Genomic DNA, 19,098 nt, shown 5'->3' on the forward strand with positions numbered 1-19,098 from the left:
ATTAATATAAGATATAATATAATATTATGTAAACAACTCATGCATAAAAAGTTCCACTTCCCGATCACAAGGTTCTGGGTTTAAGCGAAATTGTTACCTCTCGCTAACAACAGTGGGTTGTCTGTATATGAAGATGATACTTTAACTAAGTCTTGAAAAACTAAAGTACTAAAATCCCGTCTAAGGTAGTCGATTAATTTACTAGACGATCACAATCAAAATATGAAAAACTTGAAGCAGAAATTCAAGATATTATTTCTACTATAAAAACGTTAATGGTTCTACATTATTTCGCAGTTAAGTTGCAGAGACTTCGGACTGGTTTTGTAACAGGTTGGGCTACAAAATATGGCGCCATCCTCACCGGCTGTCAAACTACTGTAATAGAATGGTGAAAAACAGGACACAAGGAATATCTGTTTGATTAAACATGAAAAAACTGACTGACCTAATAAATACAGGAATTCCGTTTGATGTATTTTCGGAACTGTGGGAAAATGTCTTTAGCATTTTATTCTTGTTGACATAATATTAAATACAGTTTATATGTAAATAGTCCATGTTTTTTCTGAGAGTGGAAAAAAACTTTTTGGTTTTGCTGTAACTTAAGTCGTACATAAAATTAAAACCTAATTTTTTTTTATGACTGAGATTTTACCAGCCCTTATAACTGTGCTATCAATAGGTATTGTAACAAAATGTCCTTGTTATAATAGCTTTGTAATGGTTAAAGAGTTATTAAAATCAGCAAAAAAAAACAGTTTATTAGTTTATCAATTACAAGCTAGCAAAAAGATATTTCTTCTTTATAAATATAATTATTTAGAGCCATATAAAAGGGATAAAAAGTATCTTCCTGTGTTATTCCAAGACTTGAGGAACTTTAATGCCATCATTTCTGTCATTCCAGCAGTTCATGAAGAAGTAACAGATGAACTTTATATGTATCCCAGAACTAAGCCCTTTACAGGATCAAAAGTAGCCAGACCACCTATCTATACATAATATCTCATCAACCTATTTCTCAGTTGAGCCCTAAAATAAATGGGAATTCTGATTATATTATGCATTGTGGTCCATTATTTATAAGACATCTTGCGAGTATATTTTCTCTGAGCTTCTGCAAAATAATGTTTGGGTTTTACTGAATAAAAAGAAAAATGCTAACTAACCTATGCCTTATCACATATAAGAAAGCCAACATACTCTTGGTTCATGTATGGAAATACTGATCAATCTATACTATTTGATGTTATATAGTGAAATAATTTTCTTATGTAGGTATCACTGAAACAAAATAATAGAAATAGAAGAGAAAAGAAATCCCCTTTCCCGCTCGATATGAGCCTTGAAAGCCTGAGTCCATTGCATAGTTACAACAATAGTTCAACAGATTTGAATTAAATCTATCAACTTTCAGATTATTGACAAACCCCTCAGCTGATGTTCTATGAAAGCTGATAGTAGGAGAAGATGCAGTCTAAGTGTGATAATCTGGAACCCAGAAGGTAAAATCTGTCTCAATTTTGTATAATACATATCTTAATGCTAAGCTAATCAACCATATGTTTAGATTGGTTTCCAAAACCAAGTCTGCTTACTTCTAACAAGTATTGAGGCAGATAGTTAGTACTAAGGAAATTAGATAAGCCTAGAAAAAAATTTACAGATCAGATCTAAGTGAATCAGATATTAATTATTAATTGCGTATTTTTTTTAACAAGACTGCTATTTATTTAAGTATTATAGGCATAAAAGCCACACAGTATATCTAAGAAGAAATCTGTTTTAATAAATTAAATTATTAAATATAATATTGTGGTCTACAAATAATAACTACATAGTAAAATAATTTTTATGTAGATAAATGTGCCAAGCTCAATTTATGAGCACGTGAGGTTGATAAAAATTTTGTTCCAATAGCTAATAAAACAAAAAAACGAGGGTAAACAAATGCTTAACGCAATAAATTGGGAATTACTTTTGGATTGAGTATTTTTAGAGTACGTTACGGAGATGAAAGCACGTGTACCTAATCAGCAGTAGAACCTCAGGCAAGAGCTGTCAACAAATTCACGACCGGTAATAAAATGCACTGCAATGCAGTACGTACATTTGATCTAAAGTCGCAAATAAATAACATTATAATGATTGATACTTACCTTTAACGACATTTTTGCATTAATTAATTTATCGCCTATATATCTCAGCACTAAAAAGTCATCATTCGATGAATTACTTAAACTTAATATGTAGTTTTTGCACTGCAAAATTATTGTTTATTTACTGTTTACACTTCACTATTAAACGCACAACAAAATGATTACGTAATTATATATTTCGAAGACTATTTACTCTTGATTCTGTAATAAATTACCGTCACGACGATCGAATTCTGAGGTCCTCGAATATTTATGTTTCCGTAAATACGAGCGCACAGCGCAAGTCGCGCGATTTATTGCCTGATCTCTCGATTTGCTTCGCGCGCCCGCTGGCTACCGCGCTCTTGTACGAAGTTTGACAGTGACAAATGACACAGGATTGACATTTGCATTAGCAGTGTTGCTCTCTAATAAAATGTATCAATGTTGCTGCTGTTTAAACTTTTTGAAAACGTGATTAAGTTGAAATGTATTCTCCTGCAACGTAAAAGGTGCTGCCAACGAAATTTGGGTTTGCAGAGGGTTTTTGTAATTATTAGCTATCTATTTTATATTTTAAAACCCGTAGCATTTACTCAAATCTACCAATACAAGCGATGCCATCTTTGCAGTAAACCTGTGTCTAGTTTCCATATCAGTGACAGATGGCGCTGACTCATTTTTTTCTTTCTTTTCTTCAAATGTAACGTAAAACGTGCGAAAAATGGAAAATGCGAAAAAAACAAGATATTGTAAGGATGCTATGTAATTTTAATAAGAGTTAGTCAACAGATAACATATGCTAAACTAGGAGCCGCCAGAGGGCGCGTCGGGCATCAAGTGGCGCTTGACAGCCTCTGCGGCGCGTTTGGCGTCGAACAGGTCGCTGTGCGCGGCCGTGTAGTGCGCCCGCAGCAGCTGCGCGCGGTCGGCGCGGAAGCGGCACGCGCCCGGCGCCGCGCGGCAGCGGTAAAGCGGCAGGCCGCGGTGGCGCCCGCTGCGCAGCACGTGCTTGCGGAGATTTTCCTGCAATTTTAAGACATGTCTGAAAACTCTAACTATACCTACCTTGCTCATTGTTTTTCGGCATGGGTGGAACGCCTCCTACAACAAGCATGCCACCCTCAGTAGCGTGCACTTCATACATGCGCAAAAGCACTGCCTACCCTAACATTTTTTTATAACTAATAAAGGGGAAGGATTTTTCCATTTTATTGTTTATATCAAAAACCCTGTGCACGCAACTGGTCAACCTGAGGCGTAGGGGTTAAGCCTTATGTGCCTGTAATTACACCGGCAACAGCACCCTTTAGACCGGAACACAGCATTGTGACAATGCTGCTTAGCGGCAGAAATAAACATGGTAGTAGTACTTCTCTGGACGAGCTATTCCTTAAAAAACTAGTACTACTAGAGGAGAGTATAGGTTCGGGCTTAATAACAGGTAGGTTCAGAGATTGATAATGTTTCCAACTTAGCAATTAATGTTTTCTTAGTTTTCATCATACAGGAAACGACGACGTTCGGCACAATGCCGCGTTGCCAGCCATCTTAAACTGATAATGGTCGCTGCATTATCATTAGCTCCCTAAATTAATCCAGTAACTTTTCTAACACTTTTTTAGCACTATGTCTGTAACAGTCACAGTAAAATTTTGCGTATTGTTTGCTCACTTAAAATGGAATAATATTAAAAAAATGTTTCTCATCTTAAAACTTTTTTTTTTAGCGGATATAGCCGAAGCCTCTTGCCAGACCAGACAGAGGAAATTCAGAATTTATAATTTCGTTCACGGAACCTTCCACTTTTAACCACAGCTTTCACCAATTCAATATTGCTCACCAGACTCCCGCAGGTGAACTCGCAGTGCGGACACGCGTACGGCTTGACACCCGCGTGGCACACAAGATGCCTCTTCATGTGGCTCGCTTGGTCGGTACGGAACTCGCACATCGAGCAGTCGTACTGCTTCACACGCTCCCCGTGCGCGCGACGGTGTCTGAATTAAAATGATTAAAAAGTCATTCAAATCAAAATTGTACAAACAGACGATTAGCAGACTTTATGGTACTCTAACTGAATCAAAATTATACGTATCAGTCGAATTTGTAGTACTCTAGCTCAAATACAATCATATCCGGAATACAAATCCCGGATAAAATAGTATCCGGAGAAGATTTCGATGACTTCCAACAACAAGAGATATACCTATATATAGTTATAACTATACCGTTGTCCTATCGGTAAGTGATCGGCGAGACCATTGGACCCAATGGTAGAAAGCTTTTATGAGATTGTTGTAAGGTGTAAAGAGACCATTACAACGTACTAGCTTGGGCACTTTTTAAATTATAGGTAATCTAAAAATACCCATACATTGTAACATGATATTGTCCTGAACCAACATTAGAATAAGTATTCATAAATTATTTACTACTGCTGCGTACCGTTGATAGGTTGACAGGTACGTAATAATTTAAAAAGTGATACTTTGAGAAAGTATACTCTAGTGTCTACATGCAGTGCCATCTGTTTATAACCTAATAAAACTTGTATGACATTCAATGCGTGCCATCTAGTGAAAACTCTATGAACTATGATGTTAAGTAGATTCTTGTAACGTAGTTCACCGTGGCTACGAAAGATGTCTCTACCTCTTTACATATTAATTAGATCAAAATAGAAAGATGTGTTTATCAGTTTGCTCGGAATTCTGTGTTTTTTTTTCATTTTAAACAGACTTTAAAAAAGGAGGAGGTTCTCAATTCGTCGGTATCTTTTTCTGCAACTGCACCTTCTTAGCGTACCTATTTAGCTGTGCTGCAGTGGATGCAATATAGGAGCACTGCTCATGAGGGCAACGCCTTTCGTCTACCTCGCAAGCGACAGTGTGGTGGGTTAACGCGAGGCTGGAAAAATAATATTAATTTTTATTATACTTTTAGATCGTCTGTTAATCTTACACAATATTAGATTTGATTATGATTTAAAGAAGCAGGAATTACTACAATAAATCTATAGGTATACTCATATATGGATCATAAAAGGAAGTTCCCTAGTCCTTTGTTAAACAGAATAAGAATTCATTCATGGTCTCCATGATACAGGCTTCCTAGGGCGGATACAACTAGCAATTAAAGTTGTCTTTTTGATAAGAAAGTTTTTTTTTTCTTATTCTATCGGAGGTCTGTCTAGTCTTAATGAGGCTGGCTGCATGACGACGATGATGATAATAAAAATAAACTAGCGCACCCCAACGCCATCTGTCGGGCTGATTTGTGAATCTAAACCATCCAGGGTGCCACCCAAACGCATACTAAAAAAATCATTCAAATCGGTGCAGCCGTTTAGGAGGAGTTCAGTGACATACACACGCACACAAGAAATATATATATAAAGATAGCAATGCTATTCTAACGAGTTTGGTATATTTTTATATCGAAAGCGAAACTACGGAAACGTTCCTCTGATTTAAACCTGCAACCAATAAACCTTGTACCACACTGTCTAATCAGTACGCCATTACGGTCAACATTTTGTATCAGCAAAGTAAATGTAGTAAACAGGTAATAAATAGCAACGGGTGGTAATTACATAATTTTCAGCCGGACGGGATAGTCGACGCAGAAGGAATTCTCTCCGACGCGGGAATGTGATGGACGGGCGGACGGACTGTTATATCTTCTTAACTGCTATCGAAACAAGTGGCACATTCCACCTTACTTTACTTACTTTTAACTCAAAAACAGAAGTGTTCATCTAATGAAGAAAATTGATCTCCCCAATTGTGATGTAAATATGTTGCGGGGCTGTATTTGAGTTTTATATTTACTTTTTATTTATCATCATCATCATATAAACCCGTTACAGGCCCACTACAGGACACGAGTCTTCTCCCACAATGAGTAGGGGTAGTCCACCACGCTGACCCAGTGCGGATTGGTGGACTCGACACACCTTTGACAACATGCTGAACTCTAAGGCATGCCTCCTCACGATGTTTTCTTTCGCCGTTGAAACAAGTGATATTTTAATAACATAAAACACACATAACTTAAAAAGGTGCGTGCTGGGATTCGAACTCGGCTCCCCGAAAGTGTTAAGTAATTTTTATGGGTGGTGATAGCATATTGGGTGGTAAAGCTTCGGCTGTCATACGTCACTTTTGCATAAATAAATGTGTAAGTGACTTTTGACAGCAGTGATTGCAAGATTTACGCCTGTCGCAATCCTGTCGTGAGATACGTAACCCTGCCGCTTTCATTTGAGGGGAACCGAGTTAGAATCGTTTCGCAATTAAGTAAGTACAATTATCACTACCTCCTCCCGCGGGTGGCGTAGCAGTGTTCTCTGTGCTACTACTACCAACTGCTGCGATCACCAACGCGTCTGCCCAGCGTTGTGATTATGAAGCATGGGTAAACCCTCCCGCTGGGAGAGGCCTTTATCCAGCAGTCGACTTACAAAGGCTTTTGATGAAATAACACTAAGTACAAGAAAAGATTGCGAGGAGACCTGCATGCCTTCGAGTTCTCCATAATGCTCTCAGACCGTTCCCCGGGCCCGTAATGGTTTAAAGATTAGCTAACATTAAATGTATAACTTGTAGCCTTAGTGCAAGGTTAGCTCGCTCGCGATTGAGGAGCCGTTTTCGAGTATTAAACTTTGTATCGACAAAGTAAAATGGACCATATGTAGCTTTATTTGGAGTCGCAAATCCTGTACTTCCTTCCTGATTTTGGTTTTACATACGTTCCGTTTAAACCCCAGAAATTGTAGGCCAATTTGGGCTTTTATCATCATCATCATATCAACCCATTACCGGTCCCCTCCCACAGTGAGAAGGGGTATAAGCCAGTGGCGTTCCAAGGGTCTTGAATAAGAGCAAGCCCAGTTACATATAGACTAATTCCACTCATCATAGGCAGTTGTTTATGTGCCAAATAACAGACATTTACTCATCTTTGAAAAACACTACGATTATGGTCCACACGCGAGTTATGATTAGAAATTTCGATTGATAATAAAAGCCTGGCTTTTCGGCTTCTATGGTAATACCATCACTGGTATAAGCCCTAGTCCACCACGCTGGCCCAGTGCGCGATGTTTTCCTTACCGTTGAAGCAAGTAATATTTTAATTACGTTAATCGCACATAACTTAAAAAAGTTGGGGGTGCGTGCTGGGATAAGTTAAGATCAAAATTGGGGCTTTAGTACAGATCAAGTATTTCGATACTCGAAAACGTCTCCTCGATTGCATGCGAGCCAATCTTGTATTAAGACTACGGGTGGGTTTTAGCCATTGACAGTCGCTAGTTTCCTCTTGGCATGTGCATTAATGCAGCGGCGTCGACCGGCGGGCAATAACGCGTAAGATACGGCGCAAGTTGGATCATCAGCGGCGCTAGACTCGGCGAGCGCTGGATGCGATGAAACTTTGTAATGGCGTCGCCAAGATTCATGCGACGGCGACCGCAGCTAGGTGCTAAAGTTTAAAGATCTAGCCCGCGTCGTGATAATCTGCATTCGCAACTTCTGAGGATGGACTCCGACTCTATTGAACCCTGTTGAACTCAGTAGTGTGTGTATCTAGGTACGTAATCTATAATACATATATACTAACTTCTGCTCGCGACTTCGTCTGCGTGGACTTCAGAAGTGGGTCTAAAGCTTCGCTCGTTAACAATTTTTACTCCTACCGCGAGAACTATTTGAGAGATCGGTATAGAAAGTACGGTAAGGTAATTTGGCATGCATGAAGCCTTTGACATGAAAAAGAACATAGGCTGCGTTTTATCCCAATATCTTAAGAAATTCCCGAGGGAAAATTGAAAATTGTTTATTTTCAATTTTACCACACGTAGAAGGGTTTAGGCCGTAGTCCACGCTGACCCAGTGCGGATTGGTGGACTCCACACGCCTTTGAGAACATTATCGAGAACTCTTAGGCATGCAGGTTTCCGTGCGATGTTTTTTCCCTCACCGTTGAACAAGTTATATTATAATTTCTTAAATCGCACATAACTTAGAAAAGTTAGAGGTGTGTGCTGGGATTCGAACTCGGCGACCCAAAAGTGAAACCGAAGCCAAGGCACACAAGGCTATCGCTACTTTAATGATATTATAACTGTACACAAATGAGGTTATGATAAGTGTCCACGTCATAAAGGAACTGACGAATACAGTAAGTTTAATTGAGATTTACACGACATGCCCACACGACACGCTATGGGTGTTAATAATGACGCGTGACGTGCGAACGAGGCCAGGATAAAAATATAACTGGTGCGAACCAAGTTTATTTATATGATATGAGGTAAGCTCGATGTGAGATGGCTATATAAATTAAAAGCTCCGGTTTTTTTATACTAATAGTTGGCGGACCAGAGGGTTCACTTGATGGTAACTGGAAAACCATCACCTAAACACAGCAACACTTCAAAGACATGCAAGGAGCACGTCTGTGTCTATCAATTTAAGTCCTAAATTGCCTTTAATTACAACGGCAACCACGCCCTTCGTACCGGAACACAGCATTGCAACCAGTGGCGTGCACAGGTTTTTTGACCAGGGTACATGTCATAAAATAAAAAAATTCGAGTTATTTCAAATAATTTGGGAATGCAGTGCTTTTGTGCATTGATGCAGTGCACGCCACTGATCACAACAATACTGAGGATAGTACCTCCCCGGAAGAGCTCCTACACAAGAAGACTGACAAAGTCGTGTCGCTAAGCGATTTAGTGTACCGGTGCGATGTAGCGTAGAAACCGATTAGGGTATGACTACCATACTCCCTAATAGGTTAACCCGCTACCATTTTAGGCTTCATCATCACTTGCCACCAGGTGAATTCAAATTCAAAATTTATTTATTTATGTAGGCCTACCACAGGCTTCTGAAGCGTTCATATATATAATATTATAAAATGAATAAATAATAAATGAATAAATAAGGGGATGGTGATAACTTCGTTCGCTAACTTAAACCTAAAGCTACGAGGGTTCCAAACGCGCCTTGGTCTAAGAAGAACTCACAACAAACTTAGCCGGATAATCACCATCTCACAGTTAATTTATACTAAGCTATGAAGTGAGAACAATTCACACCCAAGCTTTTTTAACGTTTAAGTAATCCTTAACGTTATAATAGGATTTTTCTGTAAGTCAAGGGCTAACTTGTAGTGGAATAAAAAAAGCGCTAATGGTATATATTACCTACTGTCAGTTCCCACCATTTCGCGGCTTAACCGATCTTGATGTTTGGCACTAAGATAGATTTGACTGTGGTATTTGTGACACGCTGTTTTGTGCGATATTATAGCTTTCGACTGCGACAGCAATTGCATTTGTTTTTTTCCTTTATACAAGTAGCCTGTTTGGTTTGCTCTTCGACTATTTTAGTTGCGAAATGCATGTCGGTCTGTTGAACCGTTGCTGCATGAAAGATTGGTAAACCAACAAACAGCATTTATAGTATTAGTATTGGTTTAATCTTAGATCCAATCCAATGGAGTAAAATAAATATAATTTAAACGAAATCTTGTCTAACTTTTCTGCATAGGTACGAGTATATCAATATTTGGACGGCCGATTGGCGCAGAGGGTAGCGACCCTGCTTTGTGAGTCCAAGGCTGTTGGTTCGATTCCCAGAACTGGAAAAGTTTGTGTGATGAACTTGAATGTTTTTCAGTATCTTTATATTGTTCATAAATATATTCTTCAGTTATCTAAGTACCCATAACACAAGCTACGCTCACTTTGGGCCTACACTGCAATTTGTGTAGTACCTATATTGCTTTATTTATTTATTATTTATTTGATTCGTGTCGGTGTAACTTTTAGCAGTAGTACCTAAACCATTTAACCGATTGAGAAAGCAACCGCCAGATATAAACTAATCAAAATTAATTTCCATGCAAAATACGACTTTATCCGTACGTGGGCGAAGTCGGGGTAACAGCTCATATTAAATAAGCCAAAAGCTTCGGCACTATTGGATCATACAAAATGCAAATCCTCATAAGTTACAAACTAATGCTACTGTAAAATCTTTAAGAACGGGAATCCATGAAACAAACCGGAAAAATATAAAAAATAAGTAATTTTAAACATGAACTGACTTTACTTTAAAATCGAGCAAGTGTTACAGTTAATTTATAAAGTGGGTAAATAATTAAACTTTTGATGACTATAACTTCCAGATATTTATGATCATGACATTGAGTTGGTGGGTATTTTGATATAAACACGACTGCATTATCGATGCACCGCAGTCCTACATGGACTCGAACGATGCAAAGATACCTCCCGGTGTCTTAGTCGTTTATCACAAGCTTCGATCAAGCACTATCTATATTCATCGCAGCTGGTTAGCTAGATTATATTATTACATCATGGCGTTAAACTAAAATACCTAATTAAGCTAGAAATGTTGAAGTAGTACTTAATCTTACTTCGAAGTCAAAAGATTGACTTTGTCTTTTATAACATTACTAGTGCTCCGTGATTTCACTTCCATCAACTATAGGCCGTAGCTTGATGGGGACGGACGCCAACAGGGACACAACCCCACTCAGTTAAAGGAATCAGTGTCATCATATTATCAACACATTACATGGTCTCTTTAGGGCACTGGCCTCCCCTCAGAGCGAGGTTTTATGCTGTTTACCACCAAGCTGGTCTATCTAGGACGGGCTGGTAGACTTGACACACTTGATAATATTATAGGAACTCTCAGGTATGCAGGTTTCCTCACGATGTTAACCTTCACCGGCAAAGCAAGTGAAATTGGTGCTTGCCAGGAACTCTATAGGCTATAGCCGTTTTTCGGCTATCGAGTCACCAAGACCGATTTTTACCCAATGTTGGAGTGTTGGTAATTTTTCATGAGGCCATCACGCCAATACCAATTTTAACCCAACAAGCTGGCCCAAAGTTGCGTGGTTAGCCTACAGATATATTTGACGGCCGATTGGGCCAGTGGACAGCGACCCTGCTTCCTGAGTCAAGGATATGGGGTCGATTCCCACAAGTGGAAAATGTTTGTGCCATGAAGATAAATGTCTTTCATCGTCTGGGTGTTTATCTGTATATCATAAGTTTTAATGTATGTTATTTATAAAACTATTCATCAGTCATCTTAGTACCCATAACACAAGCTACGCTTACTTTGGGCTATGACTGAAAACGTAATATATTTATTATTTTGTTTTTATGTGGATTGTGGACGTTTTATAAATATAGGTGCAACTTCGGCTGTTACCGTTTTCTAGTTTAACAGTAACGTTACAACACGTGCGTACAATAAAATGAAATGTCAACCAATGTCTTTGGTGGCACTAATATTTTGATCCGGCGTAGTTGTGGGCATCCGGAGGGAGTTTATCCGAATTTATTATCGCGGGGTGTAAACACATCGTCGCGGGAACACCGGGCGGGCGGAGAATGCGGCATCGCGCGCGGGTATCAAAGAGTGTCGACAAATTATGAATGTTTCCCGATATTTGTGAAGGAGTTGCGAGACAGCTGACACGGCCGCATCCGCCGCGCGTCCCATCGGCCGAGTGATGGCGACACCGCGCCCGCTGACGCGCCGTTTATTTTGGTTGGCCGCGCCGGAGTGCACAGCAGCGCTTGTTTATTGTCACAAACATATTACAAGTGTCATAACGCACATATACAACTGAAATAAATGTCGAATATTGTCGCGTAAATATGCCGCTGTGAAGTCGTAACAATAAAGTATAATGCCTTAACCACAGATTATTTATTCCGTTGCCAATGATTTTTTTGATATGCAAATAATATAGGTACTTCTTCTCATGCTTATAATTACCTAATACTATACTAACTATAAATTAATATGACTGAATTACCTGTAAACATAAATACTTATAATAAATAGATCAACACCCAGGCATTTTAAAGTTGCGGGAATCGAACCGACGGCCTTGGACTCAGAAAGCCGGGTCGCTGCAAACCGCGCCTGCCGGCAATTGACTTATGTCTTGCCTATTTGCGGTAATCACCTTGTGATGTGAGCAATTGGATCCGCGTCATATCGCCCGCCCTGGATATTTCTTCATTTGCTTGGCGGATTAGAGTCGTAACGTAATGTTTCATTAAAAGCTTATAATATTCTTCAAGAATTCGTCTATCAAAATATGTAAGAAAGATTTTTTAAATTCCAATTTTAAGGAATTCGTAGTTCCAGAGATTTACGCGTTCGAAAAAACCAAAAACATTATTTTATTGAGCATTCTTTCAATTACTTACATACACAAGACACATATATAACAGCTCACTGCTGAACTAAAGGCCCCTCCCAACGGGAAGGGTTGTCCATAATCGCCAGTTAGGGCAGACGGGCTGGTTGTGTACGCTGCTGTTCTCTGTTCTATCATCATATAAACCCATTACCGGCACAATACAGGGCACGGTTCTCCTTCCACAATGTGAAAGGTTTCGGCCGTAGTCCACCAAGCTGGCCCAGTACGGATTGGTGGATTTCATACGCCTTTGAGAACATTACAAGGCAATCTCAGTCATGCAGATGATGTTTTCTTTGTGATATTTTAATTGGTTAAAATCGAACTCGGCATCCCGAAAGTCAAGCCGAAGGCTATCGCCGTTCTCTGGTATATATTATACTTTATAAGCTTCGAATTAATTAAGAGACAACCTGAAGACAGGACATGAGACTGGCGACTTAATTATAAAAAACGTATCAAATTTCATAGATTCTTACCTATCTGCGAATTTTTTCTTGCATTTGGTGCATTCGAACGTCTTCGGTATTTTGGTCATGCCGGCCTCCAGCGGAGCAAGCTCCGTAAGTCGAGAATCCAACCCTCCGTGGTCGCTCCTGCAGTGGTTTGCCAAACTAGACTGGCGCGTGAAGTTGGCCGCACAGATCGTACATACGAAAGGCCTCTCAAAAGTGTGTTGTCTCAAATGCAGCCGGAGGGACGCTTTCTTAAAACTCTTGGGGCAAAGTGGACAGGTGTATTTCTGGACTGATTTATTGACAGTCCCGTCGCTGGTTTCACTTAAAGGTTCGGTGTGAAGAACCTCGTGGAAGAAGCATTCGGCTTGAGAGTCGGTGGTGAAGATGCACTGGCTACAGTTCCAGAGGATGGACGCGTTCAGTGTTTCAGTCTTTTGGAACGAGCACGCGTTGTCTCGGATGTGACGACTCACTTCTTGTGAAAAGATGAATGATTTACCACATTTCGGACACCTGGAAAATTGCAAATGCACCAATGTAGTTGATTTTATGTATTTATAAGTTGAACATGAGTTTGAAACTATATTAGGTAGTAGTAGAAGGATTTTTGTGACAGAGCTCGTACGGGGAAGTACTATCGCCATGCTTATTTCTGCCGATAAACAGCATTGGTTGCCGCTGTAATTACAGGCACCTGTGAAGTGTTCCTCTGTTTATAGGTGATGTTTTCTACTCTCCATCAAGTGGGCCACCGGCTGGGCCCGTCAATTATTGCTATAAAAAAAAAACTTCTTTTGTTACATAATTTTAAACACGTAATTGGGAAAACCTAATATACCTATCCTAAAATAATGATAGATTTCCTAAAATAAACTTTAGGATACGATAACTTTTATTTGGCATAAGTTGTTACTTTATGATCTTATGAATTGTAAATATGTCACTTACTTTTTTTTAATATTAGGATGGACTCGCCTAATGTGTTCTTTCAGTTCCAGTATATTTTTCAAGACAACTTTTTCGGAGCAATAAGGACATTTTTTACTCAAATCCTTGGTCTCAACTCCTCTTTTATTCATATTCTCCTTCCTTCTTACCCTGTGTTCTGAAGTCTGCCGATGGCGCTTCGCTTCTTTTGAGGCAGTGAAAGTCTTTGAACAGACGAGGCAAAAGAAAGCCTTCTGTTTGTGTCTGGATTTCAGATGTGCTGCCAACGTAACTGAGGATTTGAATTTTTCTTTGCAATGTTGACATCTGTGTAGTTCCTGATAATTATCGGTAGCTGTAGCAGTTAGCTCATGACCAGTATTCAAACAATGCTTTCTAATCTCTATGTTGTAACGAAATTCCTTATCACACGTCGCACAACGTATAACTGTCTTCTTTCGTATAATAATGGGCATAGATCGGTTGATGACTGCCACAACTTCGCTGTGCTCTGAACTCGACATGTGGTTAAGCATTTCTTGAGACGTTTCACACTCGTACTTACAAAAGGAACACCAATATCTGCCATCGATTGAAGAAACGGTAAGCTCATGCTCCTCGGAATACCAGTGTTGCATGAAATTTGAAAGCCAATTTGCATAAAATTTGCACGGGCTGCATTGAAATGGAGCCTGATGGACTATGGCCTCTATATTGTTAAGAATTAACTCTCGATCGTCGGCGTCACTTTTTATGTCTGTAGCTTTTCTGAAGTGATAGTGAGAAATCAAATGTTTCCCCATTAAGTGCGTTCTGACACGCGATTTACAACCAGAGCATTGTACGAAATAAGATTTTCTTTTCCTCTTCTTTTTTTTGATTTTTATAACCTTCGGTTCCAATTTTTGTTTCTTTTTCTGTGGTTGCGCGCTTGAGTTTTCATTCACGAATATAGACGGGCGCGTTGTTCGCTTTTCAATATTTCGTATTGGTTCTAAGTGTCCTGAAAATTCCAACTCGTGTTCTGGAAGAACTTTGCGCATATGCAAGTTCGACATTAGATGTTTCTCGTAAATAGCCCTTGAGCCTAATCTACGGTTACAGGGACCGCACCAGTATTGAACAGATCCTTTGGATTGGATTGTTGTTTGCATTATTTGTGTTTTTTCATTCGCACCTGGGACCCATTTTCCTTTAGTGTGACCCGGTGGTGGTGCGTCATAATCATAATCGCGATCGTGATCCTGGTCATCTCTCATATCCCAATCTTCATGGTCCGGAGAAGCAGGCCGCCATTTTCCACCTGTATAATTAGGTGGTGGTTTCCATTTCCCACCATGAGCTTCTTCTTCATCATCATCTTCAGAATCTTCGGATTCCTCTGATTCATCATCACCTTTATAGTCGTTGTATGTGCTAATGTTATAAGATGTACTTGGAAGATCCTTTTTAACAGAACCACTTATGCTCGCAACAGCATTAATAAGTTTTGTTTGATTATCCTCGTTGCTTCCTATTCTTAAACTGTGTCCACCGATCCAGTCTTCTCCCCTCAGGTTACTTTCTATGGGACTCATTCGCGGGATATCTCTAGATGTAGACGCGGCGGCTAGTGAGCTTTTCTTATCGATAACTTTTGAACTCGGTGTGGGTGGAGTTAGTCGAGATAGAGGGGATTTTTTGACGCTACTCTGTAATTCCAATGACTGGAAAAATACGTCAGCTCCTAGGCTGTACGATGGCTCTAATGGATCGATGGGTTGAAGGTCTGTTTTTTGGGTGTTCTTGCCTTTGCCGCAGTTCTGTTTTCTGTGTTTAACATAATTGTCGAGACCGATGATCGTAGCGTTGCACTTGATGCAGAGATGGTTGTCGTCGTCGTCGTCGTGCGGTGACAGCATCTGAAAGTTCTATTCATAATTCATATTCATATTCTTGTTTCACTAGAATCATACCTGATGAAATGCAATGATAAAATTGAATGACTTTTACATGGACTCCCATGCATGGCTCTTATAGATCTTGTTTTAAAGTATTATGTAGCCGTAGAATAGATGTACCTACACTGGGAAGGTAGCGTTAATCTACGATTGTAGTGTATGCTTCGTAGTACCGGTTATCATCATGATAATCATTTGTTATAATCACCGTCATTAACCTATTAACGCCGCACTTTACAGGAAAGACGACATCCATGGCGCAATGGTGAGCGCTGTAGTGTTAAGTTGAAGGTCCAGGACAGGGCAATTTGGGAATTTATTATTTCCGTCTAGTAAGGTCTGGTGGTAGGCTTCGGCCGAGGCTAGCTACCACCCTACCGACAAAGACGTGCCTCTAAACGATTAAGCATAAGTATGATGTCGCGTAGAAACCGATTAGAGTTATGCGTTAACTATAACTTCCATATTTCCTAACAGGTTAGTCCGCTACCATCTTAGACTGCACCTTGAGATTGCAGTCAAGGGCTAACTTGTAGTGTAATAAAAAAAAAGAGGGACTAGCTTAGCTCCACGCTGCTCAAATATGGATTGGTGCCCGAGAGCAATGGCAAAAAGAGCTTTCCAAGGAGTTTTATTTATTTCGAATTTTCGAACCTGTGTGATACTAACATTTTCTTGGCCGGTTTTTTTTTTGAATCGAGGCCAGGATTCGAGTTCCTACCGATGCCTATGATACATAGATCCGGAAGCGCCCTTCAGACTACTTTATCTGCTGCTGACCTTAAAGATGCCGCCTAGCACGGCGTCTCACAGTTCTGTTGTTGATAGGCGAAGGAAGACCAACGTTCGGCGATTCTTCGTTGGATGACAGCATCTGAAAGTCAAAGTATACAAATCTTGAGATGTTCCGACAAGATTGATAGCCCGAGCGGGATAGCGACGGGGTGGTGAGGGTGGTGAATCTCGTGGAGGTGGTGACATCGTCGCGGGGTGGAAATAACTCGTTAATCGCGTGGTGCATAGATATTAAGCGGTGACGTCTCGGAGGTCGTCGTTGAACTGGGGCATTAACTTCGCTTCGAATGCGAATTATTTACCCTACTAAGAAAACGTGATGCTTAGTTTTATTTGGTTTATGTTGTCTGTTCCGTTATACCTCCTTTAATTATTGCATATTTAAGTTTTTTTAAATAACATGAAAACAGACTGATGTCTTTTATATTATATTAACTAGAACCTTAGCCCGCGACTTCATCTGAGTTAAATTTAGTTATAGTTATTCTTGCGGGGACTTTTAAATTGACCGGTTTTAAATGATGCTAGATATAAGCTCAATTCATTAAAGATTTCAGACGAATCGGTCACTATAACGTAGAGTAATTACATAAAAACCAACTAATGGAAGCGTATCATCATCATCATCATCATCTCAACCAATTGACGTCTACTGCTGGACATAGGTCTTTTGTAGGGAGTTCCACAATGCACGGTCCTGGGCCGCTTGCCTCCAAATGTAATTTTCTACATTTTACTTTATAGAGTACTTTATAGAGCTCAGCCTGATTGCTAATGATTTTCTGTTATCCTCTAAGGAGTTCCGGCCTCAATTCCTACAACCTTACCTCCAGGCAACGAGTAAGATTTGCCGATGTTATGTACTACCGTCAGTGGCGTGCATAGCCCTTGGACCCAGGGTATGCACAATGTGTTTAGCACACCATTTTAGTAACAAAACTTTATTGGTCCTATCTGAAGGCTCTGTATGACCCTGAGGTTAGGGTATGCACTGCTTATTTGCATAAATACAATGCACGCCACTGACTACCGTCGACTAGAAAGACAATGGTCCTCCATCTTCGAAGGTCGGTTGTAAAAGAGCGAAAACCGAAGAAAGAGAATTTTATACGATCGTCATGCCTCTTTTTAAACCAACTTTTTCAAATTAAGAAAAAACTGACTATTACCCAGTTTGAGTGAGGGTATCATAAATTCACACGATAATAATTGCAATGAAATATCAATAACTTTGAGGGCAATCTGCACATTATCAAAACGGGATAAATAAGATGATACTTTCAAAGAAAAATTATATTGAAATTATTTAGCTAGAGGCCAGTTAAGTAGACAAGATAAATAATATTATAAATTTCGTAATCATGAAACTAAAAATGTTGATGGCTTTACGTTCTCCCAGGCTCCCATTGTCATTTCCAAAACGAGTAAGTTAACAAAATGACCGAAACAACAACTAACTTGTATATTATATATGACTTCAATCTTAGCTCTAAGGCGTCAATAACAAAAAGAGGTACGTATGTTTGTTTCCACAGAATTAAATATATACAGAGTCCTCATTCAGCCATTATTGCATGCAGTGTATTTTGTCCTAAAACAGTGAAAACACCCCGCGCATGTCTTATTCAACACCCGAGGAATGTTGTTTGCGCTTGCAAACTTTCCCATTTTCCCCATTTTATGGTAAACGTTAACCTACGCCTACTCTAATCGGTAGGCCTCATCATCATCATATAAACCCATTGCTGGCCCACTACAGGGCACGGGTCTCCTCGCATAATGAGAAGGGGTTAAGGCCGTAGCCCCCCACGCTGGCCCAGTGCTGATTGGTAGACTCCACACACCGTTGAGAACGTATTGGAGAACTCTCAGGCATGCAGGTTTCCTCACGAAGCGTCGAAGCGAGTGATATTTTAATTACTTAAAACGCTATGTGCGTTACTTTGAAAAGTTAGAGGTGCGAGTGAGAGGTGCTGGGATTCGAACTCGGCTTCCCGAAAGCGAAGTCGAGCTCCGACCAACTGGGCTATCACCCTACGCGTGGGAAGTTAAAATAAAAATGATAATTCCAAAGGATCTTTTGTATGGGGATTGTCTCTTCGGATGACGTAAACTAGATGGCGGTCTTTAAGGTTTTCGGAGTAAACCGGATCATTTCGTATAGGAATTATAAGTTGCCGTAAAGATTTGTCTAGTTGACGCCGCTTACAGCAAAATGAAGTTATTGTTCATTTTGTTTTAGTTGTTGAAGTATAGTTGGTATTCCAGCGATTCCGTGATGATCGATAATGTATGCGAGCCGCCACAGCCAGGTCTCATTACGGTGAAACTTTGTTTCGCCATAACCCGCCATTTGCATAAGGCTATCTATCACTCCATTAGCATTAGTTTAAAGAGAACTAAGTTAAATAGGAATGTGATTGCAACTCGCGACGTCGACTAGGCCGGGGAATAAATATGGAGAATTGCTGCAATACGACGCAAATTGAAGTTTAATGCCGTAGTTTTGATTAAACAAGGCTTGGTGGTTTTAGGACGCCATCTATATAAAGTATTACTAGATAT

The 19,098-nt window shown here is 39.8% G+C and overlaps 2 protein-coding genes across 4 annotated transcripts in view; both read right to left on the reverse strand.

The window, feature by feature from the left end:
* The window catches only part of LOC120624370 (ankyrin repeat domain-containing protein 29-like), a 52,003-nt gene extending 49,508 nt beyond the window's left edge, over positions 1-2,495 (reverse strand). For all 3 annotated transcript variants that reach the window (XM_039890874.1, XM_039890875.1, XM_039890873.1), the window contains exon 1: positions 2,163-2,495. In XM_039890874.1, the coding sequence (XP_039746808.1) occupies positions 2,163-2,174 (12 nt within the window). In that variant the 5' untranslated portion in view covers positions 2,175-2,495. The remainder of the gene's footprint in view (positions 1-2,162) is intronic.
* Positions 2,496-2,948: 453 nt separating this feature from the next.
* LOC120624250 (zinc finger protein 540-like) lies at positions 2,949-16,535 on the reverse strand. Its single transcript, XM_039890689.1, has 6 exons — positions 16,519-16,535; positions 13,820-15,708; positions 12,893-13,384; positions 4,950-5,051; positions 3,985-4,141; positions 2,949-3,167 (listed from the first exon to the last, which is right to left on the reverse strand). The coding sequence occupies exons 2-6, from the start codon at positions 15,697-15,699 to the stop codon at positions 2,949-2,951; spliced, it is 2,850 nt and encodes a 949-aa protein (XP_039746623.1). The 5' UTR covers positions 15,700-15,708; positions 16,519-16,535.
* Between the last annotated feature and the right edge of the window lie 2,563 nt (positions 16,536-19,098).

This window comes from Pararge aegeria, chromosome 6 (genome assembly GCF_905163445.1).
Source record: "Pararge aegeria chromosome 6, ilParAegt1.1, whole genome shotgun sequence".
Classification (NCBI taxonomy): domain Eukaryota; kingdom Metazoa; phylum Arthropoda; class Insecta; order Lepidoptera; family Nymphalidae; genus Pararge; species Pararge aegeria.